The sequence below is a fragment of the Thamnophis sirtalis genome, unplaced genomic scaffold (genome assembly GCF_051295495.1).
Source record: "Thamnophis sirtalis isolate CommonGarterSnake01/CBP01778 unplaced genomic scaffold, rThaSir2_p1.2 scaffold_10, whole genome shotgun sequence".
NCBI classification, from domain to species: Eukaryota; Metazoa; Chordata; class Lepidosauria; order Squamata; family Natricidae; genus Thamnophis; species Thamnophis sirtalis.
Window position 1 is genome coordinate 46,386,612 of NW_028261390.1, and position 18,834 is coordinate 46,405,445.

Genomic DNA, 18,834 nt, shown 5'->3' on the forward strand with positions numbered 1-18,834 from the left:
AACAATTTATAAAAAGATCAACTTGTCTCATATTTGCTGGATTATGGCTCTTTTTTTGCACCTATTGGTAATACTGTCTTTGAGTCATACATATCTGAAAATACTGTATTTTTTTTAGTATGACATATTAATAAATTAAGTTTAAAATACACACTGCTGCTCTAACAACAACTTAATAGCTCTCTTATCTGTTCTTTAAATAGTTAAACTGGCAACCTTGACATGAAATTAAATAAGGGTGTAATAGCCCTTTTAATAGAGATACTTTACAGAAAACATACCCTGGATAACATGGGCTGAGTGATTTAACTGCACTTCAATTTATTAGGATGATAAGATATTTATATCCTGCTTAAGGCTGATTCACTCACAATGTGTTTCAAGATAATGCTAAATTTTGGTTGTCTGTTGTATTCAAACAAATACTGTTCTCTGAAACAGCACTCCAACTTTCAAACTGTAATGAGAGATGTAATTATGAAGCAGTGCACTCTACTTTTATAATTTATTGCTTACAAAGGCTGCAAACTATGGAAAATCTTTGGTAAAAATAAAAGCAGTAAAATTTACACAGTTTCTTTACATATATTGCACAACAAGGCTCATCAAAACACAAGAAAATAGAGAAACAGTGAGTATCTTCAGCGAAAAAAATAACTGTACAACATCCATTAAGATATCACTAAAGCAAAATGCCTTTTGTAAATGCTTAAAATATTTTATATTTCATATATCTTATATTAACATTCACATTTCAATCTGTATCTTAAAGAGATTTATTCATATAACAAGTTAAATAAAAGCCAGAAACTACACATTGCTGGCATTCTACCCTATCATCTGTTCTTTTCAAGTCTGCTTTCCTTTGCTTTGTGTAAATCTAAAAAAAAGAAAAGAAAAATATACAAATTCTCAGAAGTTTTCAGTCAACCCTCTATGGAAAAGAGGGAAATGTTTAATGTCTATTATTACCAACAGACATTCTTCTTACTAATTCACCTGAACATTCAAACCTGAGCTGCTTTAACCTTCTCTAAATGAATTCGCAGTTCAGGACACAATTCAAGTAGCAGCATTTCCAATAATACCTAGGAGAAAAAAAAAATTAAAATGTTTTTTTCCCCTTCTAAACTGACATTGCAGCATCCAATATCACAAGTATAAACTGGAGGACTGAAGCACAATTTACTTCTTCTGAAGAGACACCTTAGGGACCCCAGAATGGACGATTTAGGGGTTATGGGTGTTTCCTACTCTGCAACCAACTTTAAATAAATGAATCTGAATATTTTTTCCAGGGAAGTATAATGAAAAGGTCTCCCAATAATGAGAAAGAAAGCTCTCTGTTCTGGAATAGGATTGCTCTATGCAACTCCAAATACATAATATGCACGATTGCATGTGTATACCGCTGTCCATCATTTTCCCATTTTCCAGGTGGTTCAAGCATGGTAGCGATCCTAATTGCTATCATATATTGGTGTTAACTGACAACAGGGACCTCTAGATCTACTACTAGATCTAGTATGATTGAGGAGATCCCAAGAATTAGTAAATTATTTTTATAACTTGATTTAACCCATTTCCTTCTATTGCTTCAGCTACTACCCAGCTAGAGAAGGATCAGAAATTAAAGAAAACAGGTGTGAACTTTGTATTCACTTGTGGATTTCACCCATTCCAAGTTTAAAAAAAAGTTCTAGGAAACAGTATATTAGACAATGAAGCTTCTAAGATCTGAGAAAGGATCAGTTTAAAATAAAAAGCAACCCTGTCTGAGTTAAACTCACATAAAGAAGATGCTTATTGGCCTTGGTTTCTTGTAGTGCATTGAACACTTTGATTATGCCATGGCGAGCATTTTGCTGTCCAACGAGACTTTGGAGTGTGTCTGAAAGAAGCATTTTTTTTAAAAAAAGTTTGATTGATTTTAATACTTTCAACCATTTATGAAGAAATATAATCTAAAAATACAGTGTATAATGAAATAGAAATATATCCATAATAGTGTAATGATAAAAACCCAAGCTGGGTGCAATGCCAACAAAATAGTAAGTCCAACTACTATAATAGACTAAAGGAATGATGGAAGTCCAACTATCTCTAGTTCCTGTACACTGTCATCTAAATTATTTTTCCTCACTGTGAAATACAATACCATGGAAGAGCCATTGTAGCACAGTGGCTAGAATGCAGTATTGCAGGCTAACTCTGCTGACAGCCAGCAGTTCGATCCTGATCAGTTCAAGGCTGATCAGCCTTCCTTCTGAGGTAAGTAAAATGAGGATTCAGATTGTTGGGAGCAATATGCTGATTCTCTAAATCGCTAGAGAGAGCTATAAAGCACAACAAAGCAGTATATAATGTTATTGCTATTGCTATTAGATGGCCAAGGAGAAGTTTTACTTAAACCGGTTTCTTCATCAAATTTGACCTCCACTGTCCAAAGAACATATATGCTAGCATGTAAAAGTAAAAAGTTAAGACTGCAATGTAATTATCCTATTCTACTGCACTCATAAGTGTCAGGAGTCTTATGTTTATTTTTATTTTTACCATTTACCATACTTTTTTCCCCTTCCCCTTTTCATCCCACATTTTCTCACTTATTTCATTTTCTTTTATATTTTATATCCTGATAAACTTAATAGTTTATCTTAATAAAAAATTTAAACAAAAGAATAATGTTCTAATTTTAAAATAATGTCAGAATATCTCACCTGGAATGTTTTCAAGTAGTTTCTGCTGTGCTTTCTGTTTTGTTTCTTTACTTTGCTGTTCACTTATAGGCTTTGTGCTGGATGCCAGTTTCCCATTTGGCCAAAACATATCTCGAAATATATTGATATAGTAAACAAGCATTGCCTCACTGAAGATCCAATTTACAGTGTCACGAATTTGTCTTGGAGGAAAAGCATTAAGACAAAAATGTATTAACCTATTTTTCCCTTTCTAAAAAGAAATATACAAAGTATAACTAAAGTCAGATCCCATCAGATCAGCCAATCTAAAGAAGACCATCATATCATAATTTGCAAATATTAAAAAAGTGTAATTGCACCAAGGAATATTGAAAGGTCATGAAGTCAAAAAAGGGAGTGTTTAGAAGGAAATGCCAAACAATTTAAACATTTAACGTAATTTACATAATAGTCTGTGATTTTTTGTATACCCTGTATTTAGATAGTATAGGCTAGTTAGTATCATGAAATTTCCTTACATCCCCATGTTATACTATGCTACTTAAACAAAAGAAGATGGGGTGATTGGAATATGTTCTGTCTGGAAATAAGTAAACTTGTAAGTAAAATTGCTAAGGAAAACCATGAAAATAGTCTCAAGCTATCATTTTACAACTAGGATCCTTTTAGAAAAATGAAAGCTAATAGTAATATCAAATACATCTAGCAAAAGTGCAATTTGGATGGAACGACCTTAAGAGATATTGTTGGATCAGCTTTCCACAATCCTAACAAGGACCATAATCGGGAGTGTTCAGCTGGCCAAGGAATTTTGGAAGCTGAAGTTCACATATCTTAAAGTTGCAAATTTTATATTTTTAGCATTAAAGCTAAAAAAAGATATTCACACGATTTCTCTGCTCATTTGCCTGTTCAGCAGAAAAAACAGCTAATGATTTGGCACTTTTATTTCCATTAAAACTTTCTAAAACTGCATTTTAGAAGAACTCCCTTTTGCCTTAAACAGAGGACTCTGCAAAGCTATCAAAACACATCCTTCATAGAGGGCAAGGAAGCAAGAGCTCATGGTGCAGCTGGGCCAATGGACGTTACAAAATGCCCACTGCAATGCTTTGCAAAGTCCTGCAGAACAGTAAAGATGTCAACTTTTCCTTTTGTTCCCACCTTGATATTCTTTTTTTAGAGGGATAGCAGTTTTGAGCCTCTAATGTAATTAGAAGCCACAGCTCTTAGGTATCACCCAGTTTTGATCAACCATGCATAGGATAGTAATCTTACTGCGGTACATTATTCAATTGTCTAACTCATTGCCTTTTTATTATCTATTATTTTCCCATCATTATATCCAACTGAGGATATTACAAATTGCCATAAAAATGATCATTGTCATTACCACCACCATCATCTTCTGCTATCTTTGAGCAGTATAATAAATCTCTCAGTATCAATCACTGATCAAAATACACACTATTCACTAAATTAGAGTTGTGCGTTGTGTTTAAAGTCTAATCATAGCGAAAGTATCACTTGTGTCTCTTTTTTCCTGTTAATAATTTGAAGCAAGCTAGCTTCCCATCATCTGCCAAAGTGCATTGAACTCTATAAGCACAGAACAACAATTGTTTCATCTCCAGAACTTAGAGTATACTTATTTCAAAGTGTCTCAGAAGTATTGTTCTATGGAAACGTTAGCTTATAAACTTTTTATCATTATATACACTCTATAACTCATAATTGTACTATAAGCAGATACACATTTGATATCTGTTGAAGAATTCAGGTTCCTGACTATCTCAATCTGTTTTCAAGCAGGTTTGTTTCCTGTCCAAGTCCTGCTGTATCAGGTGAAATAGTACAATGCAATTCTGTATCTTTATATTCAGAAGTTAGTTGTGCTGCTTTCAGTATTATTTCTTCATTACTGTTACTTTTAGGCATGGAACAATAATATTTCTATTCAAATCAATAGAAATCACAAATCCAGACTACCTTGGCAAAACATCTGATATAGCTCAGAATAGAATGTTCATGGTATCATTCAATGTAGCATTCATAGCACCATTCTTAGAAAGAAATCTCTCTATTTGTACTTAAATAAATAAATCTGTAGAAACAAGTTTTGACTTTTTAAGAATAGGTCAATCATAACTATCTGGATTGTTTCTGGCTGCTTATGCATCAAACAACTACTAATTCTTAGTATTTTTAGAAGCAATATAGCACACTCACTTGTTGATGGTTCTTCCAAAAGTGACCTGAACTAGTGCAATTAGTGTCTTCCTCACCCACTTGAACACTAAAAAAAGAAAAGTGCAAAGAGGTAAATCCAAAACCTGCAGTTAATGTTCATTTAAGTATACTGTTGTATACCTGGGCAAATAATTTGTCTGCATGAAATTGTGAGGAGAGATAATCCAGGGTTATACAGAGTGATTTTCAACAGATGGTAGAGGACTTTACTTCAAGCATATTCAGTGGAAACTTAAGGGCTAAACTCAGCTGAGTCACTTGTCATCTGATTCTGTGAAAGCTATAAATGTAATGTCTGAGATCAAGTGACAAGTAAAATGAGGATAAACAAGTGAAATTAGATCCAGATATGAAGAGGTCAGGTTCACCTATAGAGGCATCATGATGTTTGGCCAGCAGCTTTGGAATATACACCTAGCCTTTTTGTTAATTGTTTCAGTAGTGATGTGGGACATGAATGGTTTCATCTAATTTAGAATACCGTTCATTAGAAATGACTGCTGGATCAATCTCACCCGATAATTATTAGTTACTGTTTGTTGGCAAAATCCTTCATACCAACTTTGGTCACAACGCAGTCTGCAGCCAAAACTATGATCGGATAAAGTGATCTTATCATGCAATCTCAGTATAACAATTGTACTAATTATCAATCAATTTCTAATTTCTGAATGTTACATGATTACCCTAATACCTTAAATAACTCTGAGTTAGTTGGGGGCCAAATTCTTTCTAACCTTTCTAAGGGAGGTCATACAGTGGATATAAAAAGTCCATATATCCTTGTTACAATGCCAGGTTTCTGAGATGTAAAAAAAAATTAGACCAAGATAAATCCGTTCAAAATTGCTCTGATTTTTTTACATGTCCACAACTGGCATTTTCACAGGAGGGTGTAGACTTTTTTATATCTACTGTATTTAGAACACCAGTTGTTGTACTTTCATTATATACTAACATCAATGTCAACTCCTACAACCAAAGTTTACATTCAGCGCACCTGTCATGTGTGCCTCCCTCAGTAACCAAGAAAGAAACCTCTCAACTCCATTGTTTGTGGAATTAAAAGTACTTTTACTGGTTATGAATAGATAGCAGTGAAGTAAAGCAAGGTCTGAGGCAGAAAAGCACGAAATCATACATATCAAACATTTGCCCAGCCCCCTCCCTCCAACAACCCCCACCCCATTGCCCAATCTGCAACTCCCTTAGCTGTTATGTGGGTTGCATCTCCAAGAAGCATCATCAGGTTGGTATGCAGGACGGTTGGCCTTGACCAGGTCCAAACATCGGCCATCAGCATGCACAGAAGATGGTGAGGACAGAACTCCCTTTTTGACTAATCCTCCTGTACTAAATTCCCATCCCAAATACCATGCCCTCCCCCCATTTCCATAGCAGCCAAAAGCAAGTAAGCGAAGCAGAGGCTAACACCACCTTATCTATTTGAAGGTATTTGTTTATAATTCACCGATCATATTCGGCAATAGGCCTTTTCTTATTTCAGAATAAATGTAACTAAGCTCATCCCCCTTGCTGCTGGTTGCCCTCTTCTTTCTTCAACCTTTTCCAACATTTGGGCCTTTTCTAGGGAGAACTAGGTCTTTGCATAATGTGCCCAAAGTAGGATCTGAGCCTGGTCATTTATGCCTTCAGAGAGAACTGAGGGCTAATTTGTTCAATGATTCATTTGTTTGTTTTCTTAGTGTTCACAGTATTGTTGGGAGTTCTCTCCAACACAATCATCCAAAAGCATTAATATTCTGCTTAGCCAACTTCTTCAAATTCCATATTTTGCTTCTATATTGTCAAAGTAAAACTATTGCTTAAACGATTCTGATTTTTAAAGTATAGGCACATCACAGCATTTTAATATCTTTTTCAAGACTTTCATCAGTACTCTACCAACTGCTAATTTGTGCTATACTTCTTGACTCTTTTTCTTTTAAAGTTAACAATTGATTCTAAAAGGCAGAAACTATCTATCTTCTTCACTGGCTATTCTAAGATAGGTCATTCTTTCCATTGTCGTTAGCTTGGTCTTCTTTATATTTAGTTTTAGTCCTATTTTTCAATGTATTGCTTGAAAGTTATTACTTCTAGATACTTTACATTTTCAACTATCAGACTAATGTCATCAGCTTAGTGCAGGTTGTTGATATTTCTCCCTCCAATTTTAAAACCACGCCCATCTTCTTCCATCACATCTATACATATAGAGATTGTTTTTATATAAATATGTTCTTAAGACCCATGACAGAAATTAATGGAACTCAGGCAGAAAAATAATCTTCCCATGTTTAAAAATTATACAAGATGTTAAGTACTTTATTTGTTCACTTTCTGTCTTCAGCAAAAGCTGTGACTTTCCTTCATTTTATCTTTGCAACAACTACTCTGAGAACTAAACTGAACCGAAATAGAGTGGCTGGCCAAAAGATGTCCAATGCATCTCTGCTTAGGACTCAATTCAACCTGGGCATTTCAAGTCCTAATGTAACTTATTACTACTCAGTTGCTTAACTTCTAATATATTTTTATATGCTAAAGAACCAGTTCCTTACTTACTTCCTCGCAGCTCAAAAATCTCTCCTATCAGCATGAAACAAGGCTCTGCAAGGGCATCCCGTTTTCCATCCACATCATCCCCATAGTCAGATAGATCATCATCTTCAGCTTCTTCCTAAGTATAATAACATAGCATGAAAATTTAATTGAACCTTTAAATGCATTTCTGCTCTCTCTCTCTATGACAGGAATAATGACCTGCTGTTTCAAGTATTGCAATATTGTGGGATAAATGTGGGAACTGTTAGAACCGTTTTGAAACCCATGAAATTGAAGACAATGTATACAACAGATCCTCCAATGTTTTATTTATTGCAAAAAAAATTTTGAAGCCATTTATCATCTTGGTTATTGGTTCATTTAAAACTACTCACACTTCTATCTTATCTGAAATAACTCCATAATGTGTTCCGTTCTTTTTAGATTAGTAAGATTAACAAACCTCTACCTTTGTAATTTAGTTGCTTCCTTGAGTGACATATCACCCTAAGTTAGAAACAAATAAACAAACCATATTGTAGCTTTTAACACAATGTGACCTGTCTAGTTGTTTCATTATTTACCAATGCTTATCGACCAAAAATAATTCTTCTTCATCCACTTACCTCCTGATGAGAAAAGAAGTCACCAGGAAGCCTCTCCAAAAAGGACGAGAGTGAAAATGTTGACTTCTTTCCCTGTATGTCGATAATCTTAAGGTATTCGGGAGAAGGGCTTAAGAAGGCATAAAGTGCTTCACTCTGACACAACCTTTCATCAGAAAGCAATTTCTGCAGAAAAAAGACAGTATGATATTTGGAGATACCAAAGAGTAGATTATTTTATTTTTAAAACAAAAAACAACTGCATATGATTATTACAATCCATCTTACATATTACAATCCATTATAGTTGATTTGGGCATTTTGTGACAAAGTACAAATATTTATCAGTAGCAGAACTTACTAAGAGACATCAGAACATATACACTATTTTTAAAGTCTGCAGTTTTTCCTCCCAAAACATATCAGAAATCTGCTTATAGATACAAAAATGAACAAAGTATAAAATAGCAACAGCAATAGCAATAGTACTTAGACATATACCGCTTTATAATGCTTTACAGCCCTCTCGAAGCGGTTTACAGAGTCAGCATATTGCCCCCAGCAATCTGGGTCCTCATTTTATCGACCTTGGAAGGATGGAAGGCTGAGTCAACCTTGAGTCCTAACCTCTGCGCCACCATGGCTCTAGATCCTTAAATCCTCTAGATCACGAGTGTCAAACTTGCGGTCCATAGGCCAGAAGCATCACGCACTGGCCATGTCCACACCCGATTTAGCAAAGGGGGAAAAAGTCACAATACATCATGTGATGATGTCGTGATGACGCAAGCTTGACACCCCTACTCTAGATACATAGATCCTTAGAGAATATAACGTAAGATAAATGGAGGCTTATTCTTTTTTTAACCAATTCTACCTCCTTGACAAGAATTTACATTCAACACATTTTCAAATACTGGCCTCTCACACTATTTGTTCAAAAGCATACTTAAGCAGTAAATCTCAGTGAAAGCACACAGTTTGATGACAAAATTAGACCATTTTATCAATCTAGGGGCTGAATTTAGGATGCAGTGTGAAAAGATGTATTATCAGAAAAAATAAAAAGGAGGAAAAAAAACCTCTACAATGAACTCTCTGGGATTATCAAAAATTAAGGAATCTTACCTGTAAGAAATTATTTAATTGGTTCTTAGATTTCTCCATGAATTTCTGGTCTACAGATTTAAAGGGCAATTTGCTGAGTGATGGCAACTGAGTTTTCTTTAATGATGGAAAGCACTAAGTAAGAAGAAGCAATTCCTAATTAATAATCTATTTTAATTTACATGCCTAACTAAAGCCAACAAGGTATTAAATGATATGGTACTGCTAACTTTCAATTTCTCTGTATGTCATTATACCAATAGAAGGCAACATAACACAGTCATACATCAAAAAAACCACTCAGAAACAATCAATATATTACAACTACACAAAAATATCACCATAGCACATAAACCAATTAAACCTCCCCAAAACATCTTAAATAACTCAAAAGACCCAATAATCCAAGAAGAAAAAAATCAACCCAGGCATCATCTAGAACACTCTAAGGACTGTTTGTGTGTGCATCTCTCTCTCCCTCTTCCTCCCTCTCTCTCTCTAGAGGCCGGGGAGGGAAAAATGAGCCCGTTTTTGGCCACTCTAGCCTCAAGAAGGTGGGTGGGGGCCAGCAGGTAGGCAGGGCGATGTGGGCAGGGCAGCCTCATGGTCCCACATGGGCTGGATTAATGGCTTCGCTGAGCCGTATCTGGCCCCTGGGACGTAGTTTGAGGACAGTTTCAACTGGAAAACTAAATACCCTAGACCAGGGGTGTCAAACTGAAGGCCTGGTGGCCAGATTCGGCCTGTGGGGTGCTTAGATCTGGCCCCTGGGGCCATCCTGGAAACAGCAAAGGACTGGCCTGTGGTGCCTCTGCCAATGAAAACGGAGCCCTCCTGAGCTCCATTTTCACTGGCAGAGGGTTGCAGGAGTCTTTTGCAGTTGAAAATGGAATTCAGGAGCGTGTTTTCGCTGGCAGAGCGCTCAGGCCACCACCTGCATCCCCGACATGAGTGACGTCAAGCTGGCCATGCCCACATTGGCCTCCCAAATACAACCTTGATGTGGCCCTCAATGAAATCGAGTTTGACTCCCCTGCCCTAGACCAAAGTAAATCTCAAAACACTAGGGAGTTGACCTAATCAAGGAACTACTAACTCAGACAAACAATCAAATGATAAACAACAGATTAATCAAGACTATCAGTAAAAAACAACAACCCACTAACACTGACAGGGCAAGCTATTGTATATAAACAGAAAACAAATCTTGACTCTCCTATTCTTCAATTTAAATTAATTTTTAAGTTTTTATAGGCAGTCTCTTTTTAAAACAGTAAAAGTTCCTCACAAGCTGGAAACACTTTCACTTTCCATATCCTTCCGTTTTGGAGTCGCCCTGACTTCATCAGCCTTGGCTGGATTTTTTACCGCTGGCTTGAAGAACTTCTCTTGCTTCTTTCAGGGATTTTGAGATATCCCTGAGCTCAGCAAGACGTATTCTTCCTGTTCACTGTTTCTTTGGGACAGTTTAAGTCCGTTTGGACCACCCAGTGGCAAAAGTATTGGCTGCGGTCTCAGAGCATCGAGACCACACGACCATATCGTCGCAACCTTGGCTCTTCCCTCGATCAGTTTCCATTTAATCTTATCTGGCACCAATTCGCCTTGACCATTAATAGATCAGATTTTGTGTATAGGTTGCACAGAATAAACTCACATAATTTTTGAACTTTATCCTGGCTCCTTATTTCCTGTGCCTAAGGTGTAAACTCAATAATTCAAAGTACAAAAACAAAACCAAAGAATATGTCATATTCTCTGAACAGGTAAAATATGGTCCACAAAGACCAGTGAAGGAAACAGCAAGAGAAAAAATAACATAAAACAGGCTCTCTTTCAAATATATAAAACCAGAAATGGGATGAAGAAAGAAAGAGAAAATAAAATGCAGGAGGGAAGTTTTATATTTCAGACATTGGTTGAAAGAAGAAAAAAAAGTAGCATTTTTCAAAATGCTATGATGCAGATCAGAATGAGATATATGTTTTGTAGTAACCAGGGACGTGCAGTCACTAGAGGCAAGGGAGGCGGGGCCTCACCAGTCTCCTCAGGGAAAGGAAAGGATTTTAAATAATTTTCTTAAAATAATTAAAGCCAGGGTAGTTGCTACCAGATTTCAAGTCACAGTGGCTTGGTGTCTGCTCTCAGTATTAACTAGGAGGAGGCCAGAGAACTAGGGGCCTCTTTTGCATAAGGATTTTTTCGCCTTTTAAGAGTTAAGCAAGGGTTAACAAGCGAAGAATTTATTATGCAAATGAGGCAAGTATTCTCTCGCCTCATGTAGAGGGCATTTTTAGAGGCTTTTTAGAGTTTTCTGGGAGCGACTAGCTCAGTCTGACTTCAGAGCTCTGGCTTTTCAAGAGGAAAGGGCGGGGCAGGGAAAAGCAGAGTTGAAATCGTCTCTGAAACAGCTGGAAAAGGTGCGTGTGTGGGGAGGGGGGAGGAATTCAAAAAGTTTGATCGGAAGGCAACAGGGAAAGGGGGGGTATGGCAGAGGAGCTGCTTTCAAGCCTTTGGAAAATATATCCAATCCAACTTCTGTGTTTGTGTTTGAGAGTGAGTGAATGAGAGAAGGATCGAAGTTCTCTGTGTGCGTGTGTCTGTTTGAGAGAGGGGGAGGGAGGGAGAGAGGGAGGAAGGAGGGAGGGAGGGAGAAGAAAAAGAACGGGAAAACTTATTTTGCAAGGGGGAAAAATGCTGTCGCTTTAAATCGGAACTGAGCATGCCTGGCTGTGGAATTCTGGGAGTTGAAGTCCACAAGTCTAAAAACAGCCTCACCGGGGCTAAAGCTGAGCGCACGTCACTGGTAGTAACTATGTACTATTTTTAAGCAAGTAATTGTATATATTCTGGAAAAAATATATGAGTTTAACTGAGTCCACCAAAAGAACAAAAATCCAAATTTTCAAATCTGCTTACTGTTCCAATAAATAATGTTTGTGTGGACTGGGACAAAAGAATTCTTTTGCTCCATTTTCCCCATGCAAAGAAGCAGAACCTAGCCAATTATCTGTTTCTACTGAAGGTTTGTGAATGGCACTAATATTGTGGTGGTATCTTTCCACCTGAGGCAACCCACAGTCCTGCCTTATTAAATGGGAGTATAAAATACCCTTACATCCCAAAGAACTCACCCACTGATTTGCTTATTCATTTATAAGGCCACGCATCACATAAAACGTGACTTTAGGCATCATGCAATACAAAAACATTATAAAAAGAAACAAAAATTTAAAATATTCCAAAATAAAATTATTAATATTATTTAAACTATTGAAACAAGATTTAAACTATTTCAATCAAACTCTCAAGGTAAGCAACAATTCTCTCCATAATTTCTCTGTACCTCACTGAGTTTCCGATGCAGACTTTGAAACTCATTGAGCTTTCGAACAACTGTCCACTCCTTTGCTTCAACCCTGCCAATCTCCTGTAATATCACTACAACAGAATAATAGGGCACTTGTTCACCATTTTCTTCAATGACCTAGGAAAATAAAGAGTTATAAAATGTTAACTCTACACACCATTACTTTAAAAACAACCATATACTAACTTGTTCATACTGTCACAAGAATTATTGTATGTAACTGAATTTATAACAAGCTTATTTTCCCTGTAAAATAAATTGTCTTTTAAAGGTAAGAAACAACAGTATTTCCCTTTGGTTCTGGATAGGAAATACAGTATATGGAGAAAGAGGGCATTAGATTGGCAGATTGAAAGACTAGCAGATTCAGAAGAAATCCTTACAGTGGGATCACACATATGAAGCACCTGTCTTAGAAATATTCTGGCAACCCTGCTTGTGTGGCATTTTCAGAAACTGCTTCAATGACTCTGTATGCACACAGGCAAATGCTACGATAAATGATAAGCAGTGCCTTTGCAGGCTCTCTGTCTCTCATTTCACACAACTCAACAAGCGAAATAGGTGTTCTATACAAGTCTTAGGTGCATGTTTTCAGTAGCCTTTCCCAAAGTCTTAAAAATAAAACAATAGACTATTGCAACATCATTTACCCCCTAATGACATCAGAGTAAACATGCTATGCTTCTCCATGGCTTGTTATTTCAAAGCAATGAAAAAACCCACCTTTACCTCATTCTTAGAGAACTCTGAAGTAAACATTTGACTAGCAAGATTCCATTCATTTAACAGCAGCAGCAGTAAGCAGCAGCAGCAACAGCAACAGCAAAAAGATGCCATACCTCTCCAGTATTAATGAAGGCTTTCCACATGCCAAGATTTTCACACCAGCAGTCTGTTCTTTCAATATGCAATTGAAGGTCACTATGTTCTCGCTCCATCAGACTGATTTCATCTTTCAATTTAGAAACAATCTGCCAAAGGAAAAATAGCTGCCAAGGTTGATTTAGATATCAGTGTTAAGCCTTAAGCTGATACTGATCACTAGCAGTTCTCAATACACCAATTTAAAGTAATATTAGTCAACCTCAGCAACTTTATGAAGTGAGGATTTCAACTCCTTTGATTCCCTAGCCCCGGGATGGCGAACCTATGGCACGCATGCCACAGGTGGCATGCGGAGCCATTTGTCAGGGCACGCGAGGGCATAACGAAGCCTGGATTTGTGACATAAACAAAAATTTGGGATCCTCATCTTCCAAAACTATTTCTCGACTTGGTCTTTGAAAAAAGGGCTCCTGAATCTTTAAACATACAATATTCCCAGGCTCAGCCACTAGTGTTTTGCAAGAGGACTTCAGGGCTAGGAATCAAGATTTGGAGATTAATAAACGTAAAACAGACATAAATATAGAAATATCGGTAATTACCAAACCTACCTGAGGAAATACTTATACTGAATGGATTGTCCATACATGTTTTAAGAGCTTTACAAAGGCAGTAATATATAAACAATACTAAATGAGAAGACAGGACAGCAACACTTAAATTTACCTTTGAAGGAAAGACTTCTTAAACAAAATTGCCTATTACTCTAAAATCTATTGACTGATATGCTTTTTAAAAAAAACATAGCTACCTACCTTTTTGTCAGGTTTTGGTGAACTGCAGAGAGAATTTAGAGCTTGTCTCTTGTATTCAAGTTTGTCATTTAATTGGCGTAGTTTATTTACAGCAAAACTGGCCTGTTCATTAATTACTGAGCTTCCCCCATCAATAACTTCTTCACAAACTTGTCTCTAGGAGAAACAGAATTCATTATCAAGTAATGTAGATCACTAAAAGAATTTCATGGATTCCCAGCATATTATTATGCAAAGAATAGTAGGTGCAAACTAATAATGAAGTATGTGAAACTAAAATGAGATTTACATTTAAATCTCTTTGACTTGATGAAAGTGTGCCTGTTCAGGCAAGTTTCCTTTGGTAAATTTAGTTTCTGAGCAGAGAACAATGAAAATGTTAATAAATAAAAACACCCATAATATTTACAAAATTATTCATCATCATTATTTTTATATTCACAGATAGCAATAGCAATAGCAATAGCAGTAGACTTATATACCGCTTCATAGGCCTTTCAGGCCTCTCTAAGCGGTTTACAGAGAGTCAGCATATTGCCCCCAACAATCTGGGTCCTCATTTTACCCACCTCGGAAGGATGGAAGGCTGAGTCAACCCTGAGCCGGTGGGATTTGAACCGCTGACCTGCTGATCTAGCAGTAGCCTGCAGTGCTGCATTTAACCACTGCGCCACCTTGGCTCTTATGAAAAGCATATTTAGAATTTACAGCATTGTAACTATGTATGACAAATCCTTTGCCATAACTTTGTTTATGTTTCTTCTCAAATACAGAAGTCCTTGGCAGAGAGAATCAAAACATCTTCACCAGAAATGTCATAAAATGTTAGTTCTTATTTTGTTCTCAAAATCAATAGGAAGTGTATTTATTTTCAAAAAACTGTAGAATACTCAAATGTTCTATATATTATATTCCTATATTTTCTAATACTTTAATACAAGTCACATCTTATACACAGAACTACAGTACTGGAACACTCAACCAGACAATACAAGCTCATTCTATTCTCATTTTGGAACATAGTGTCTAAAATCAGGAGCTCATACAGCTTCTAATTATAATAAATGCATGTGCCAAAGAACACTCGACTGGTAAAGGGGCATCAGCATTCTACTGGCACTAATGCAAGCAACATAATAGGCTAGCTGGGAACATTGTTATCATAACTGAAACATCTTTTTATTTATTTATATAATTTATAGACTGCCTGATATCCAAAGGTTTGGTGGCTTACAATTACAATTTTTTAAAAAATACACAAAAAGGAATCATGAACAGCCGCAGAAATAATATAACAAAAAAAAAGGGAAAAGGGCAATTCCATGTACACTGTGCTATGGTAACCTATTCATGAGATGACACTAGGGCCTTTTGATCAAACAAAGGCCACTCTGTCACACTAAGTATGCTCATACAAAGGCTATTTTGATCCCAGCTGCCACCTACTGGTTGTACACTAGTCTTGTATGGTGAGAAGAACAACTCCATCTAAGACCAGAAAGGAAATTCTCCAGAGGCAGAGCCCCCAAATATCTGCAGCCATGAAGTCTTCTCAGGATTGATCCAGAGTCTGTTCCTTCCCATTCAGACCCACACAGCCTCCAGAAATAGGGACAAGCACTTGACTGATATAACATCACTTCACTATCACAGAACCAAGAAGCATCATTTGGAATCATCAATAGTCTGATAATATATGCTGGACCAACACATAACCTCACCCAGTAGTTTCATGAGGATGTTAAATGAAAATACCCTGCAGCACCTATCAAGCCGCACAGAAGCCAATAAGTGAGTAGCCTGTGGCTCAATTTCCACCCCATCCTCTTTAGCCCTGACTGAAACTGGCCACAGAAAAAGAAGAGGGCCAATGCAAAAAGTGAGCCCATTCCAAATCTCAGAGCTGCTCCAGAAGGATACTGCAATTGACAGTATTAAAACTGAGAACTCAAGGAGCATGAGGAAAGGCATACTTATCCTAATTCTGCTTAGACCAAAAGTCATCCACAAGAGTTTTCAAGGGTGGCTCCATAATGTGACTTGGCCTGAAAGTCAAATGAAATGGGTCCAGATAATCAGCCTACTCTGGAGCTGAAGCCCAATCCCTTTCTCAATAAACTTTCTTATAAAGGATGATTAGAGAGTGGATGGAGTTGCCCAGAACTGTTGGATCCAGTGATAGACTCTTGAGGAGAGAATGTACCTTTCAAGACTGCAAAGACAACCCTCTCCATATAGTTATCATTGCATGGACTCAATGGCAGGTCACCTCTCAGAAGGCTTTGATGGATGATGGGGGACCTGGATTTAAGGAACAGGGGACCCTGAGTTCACAGATTGGAGGACCCTGCCCACATGATAAGGAATCACAGGCAAAAATACATTCCAGGTAACTTTATAAAACTGCCCCAGGTACACCTGCTGGAATTGTCCAAATGGAAGCCACCTCAAAGTGAATCTAAATTACTTTAACAAATAGCAAGAATAATCCTCACAATGATTTTAAAAAAATGTTCCCATGACTCATCCCCCCCTCCAGAGAACAAGTTACCTTAAAAAGGACCATTAAAGATCAATGTACCGTATTTTATTTTAAAAAGGAAATTTCTAGCAAAAAGTTGATTTAAAAAGAAACTCAGCAATCTTAAGGAACAGGCATTTCACTTTAAAAGAAACAAATAAATCAGAAAAGAAACTATCATGATCTCTTCAGAAACAAGTTATCCCAAGCATGGTTCTTCCAAGAACTTTCTGATTTGTTTTCCTTAAAACTTCCTTCCTCAAAGAGCAGAGTAAGAGAAATCACCTATCCACAAATACCATACTATTCAATTGGGAAAACAGTCTCATTAGCATAATGAGACCATTTAGAACTAGAGTTTTTGGACTTTAAAGAAAACTAAAGCCAAACATAACACATCTTGATGTTGAAGATGGAAGATGTTAAGAGTCTCACAATTACAGTAAGGGGTGTAAAAGAGGAAAAGGTAATTGGAAAAGAGTTAAGAGAGATGAGAGTTCCTGAAATACAGTAAGTGATACTAATAAGACAGTGTTTCTCAACCTTGGCAACTTGAAGATGTCCGGACTTCAACTCCCAGAATTCCCCAGCCAGCATTCGCTGGCTGGGGAATTCTGGGAGTTGAAGTCCAGACATCTTCAAGTTGCTAAGGTTGAGAAACACTGTAATAAGAGAATGAGCTAACTGGACAAAGGGGGGCAGGGAAGGAGAAAGACATTTATAAGGCACAACTCACATCATCTTTGTCATCAGATGCCATTTGGACTGGAGTCCTCTCTTCTTTCTTGATCAGCCTCTCATATAAATCACTGACAATGAATGATGGATAGTATCTGTCTTTCAATGTTTCATAAATATCAGCCTGAATTTTATAAAACACCTCAATGCCCTTGTTGCCCACAAGACTCTGTTGTATCTCTTTGTATAGCATTTTTTCCACAGGAATTTCTCTGCTTTCCACAAAAAAATCCTGATAGATTTGACTCACAAGTTGAGGTATTTCGGCCTGAAAAGAAAGAAAAACATCCATAATAATTAGCAATTGTTAAATGTTTGTACTGATGGCTGATGGCCATAATACAATATTGTTTTAATTTGACAATTTAACATTATACTAACAATTCCTCCTCCAACTCAATGGTCAAAAAACAGCTATGCTATTACATGAGAAAAAACATTCCACAGCTGAAGACCTTCATTAGATACAACCCACATGAAAGGTTCAAAATATTGAGGTTCTCCAAAATTTTTCAATGGATAATGATGGTCAAGAAGCAACAGATAATGAAAGAAAACAAAATACTATGCTATCACTATTCTACTATTGGTAGAACTTGAAAAATTTCATAGTTTTTGTTTGTTCTATAAAGACTGAATATTCTTAGCTGCTTTGCTGATTGCCAGATATGGATTCTGGGTGTGATTACCCCAATTCAATTTTCTGAAGAAGAGTCCCAATTTAATATACTTGTATTTGTATTGTACTTGTATTGTTTGTAGATTTGGTGGTTTGACTCTTCTTCACCAACCTGTCCTTTCAAATAATGCAGTGCTCCTAAAGAGCACTACAATGGAAAACAATCTCAGAGTTTGAATTCCATATTCAAATCATTGTCTCTTACATCAATCTTACAAAGTTATTGTAAGAAGTAGGAACTGGAACATAGGGAATATCATGAATAAATGTAACAGAAATGTAAATGACAATATCAAATTCACATCAAAATATATGAATCAACAAAACAAAAGATTACAGATACGACACACTAGAGCAGGGGTATCAAACTCAAGGCACATGGGCCTAATCCAGCCCATGAGGTGCTTAAAACTGGCCCGTGGGGCTGGCCTGGAAATATCAAAAAACTGGCCCGTGGTGCCTCTGCTGGCCAAAACGGCTCAAGGGGACGCTGTTTTGGGCCTGTTTTGGGTCCTTTTTTGGCCCCTAGGGCCTCTTATAGCAGTCTGGCAACCAAAAATGGGCTGCAGCCTCCCTCCCCCCAAATGGGTTGTTTGTCACCCCAATGGCCTCCTACAGCAATCTGGTGCACGTTTTATAAGTTTCTTTCCCATGCTCTTGGCTGCTTTATTC

General features: G+C 36.9%; 1 protein-coding gene across 2 annotated transcripts in view; it reads right to left on the reverse strand.

Annotated features, from left to right (window-relative positions):
• Positions 1-493: 493 nt before the first annotated feature.
• Positions 494-18,834, reverse strand: part of SNX25 (sorting nexin 25) — a 52,983-nt gene continuing 34,642 nt past the window's right edge. The window contains exons 9-20 of one of the 2 annotated variants that reach the window (XM_087724516.1): positions 17,482-17,751; positions 14,225-14,380; positions 13,424-13,555; positions 12,558-12,698; positions 9,233-9,346; positions 8,126-8,290; positions 7,521-7,635; positions 4,932-4,998; positions 2,721-2,902; positions 1,791-1,891; positions 1,000-1,088; positions 494-880 (exon numbers count right to left, since the gene is read on the reverse strand). In XM_087724516.1, the coding sequence (XP_087580642.1) occupies positions 1,008-1,088; positions 1,791-1,891; positions 2,721-2,902; positions 4,932-4,998; positions 7,521-7,635; positions 8,126-8,290; positions 9,233-9,346; positions 12,558-12,698; positions 13,424-13,555; positions 14,225-14,380; positions 17,482-17,751 (1,524 nt within the window). In that variant the 3' untranslated portion in view covers positions 494-880; positions 1,000-1,007. Of the gene's footprint in view, positions 1,089-1,790; positions 1,892-2,720; positions 2,903-4,931; positions 4,999-7,520; positions 7,636-8,125; positions 8,291-9,232; positions 9,347-12,557; positions 12,699-13,423; positions 13,556-14,224; positions 14,381-17,481; positions 17,752-18,834 lie in introns of both variants that reach the window. The other variant, XM_087724515.1, reaches the window with a different exon arrangement.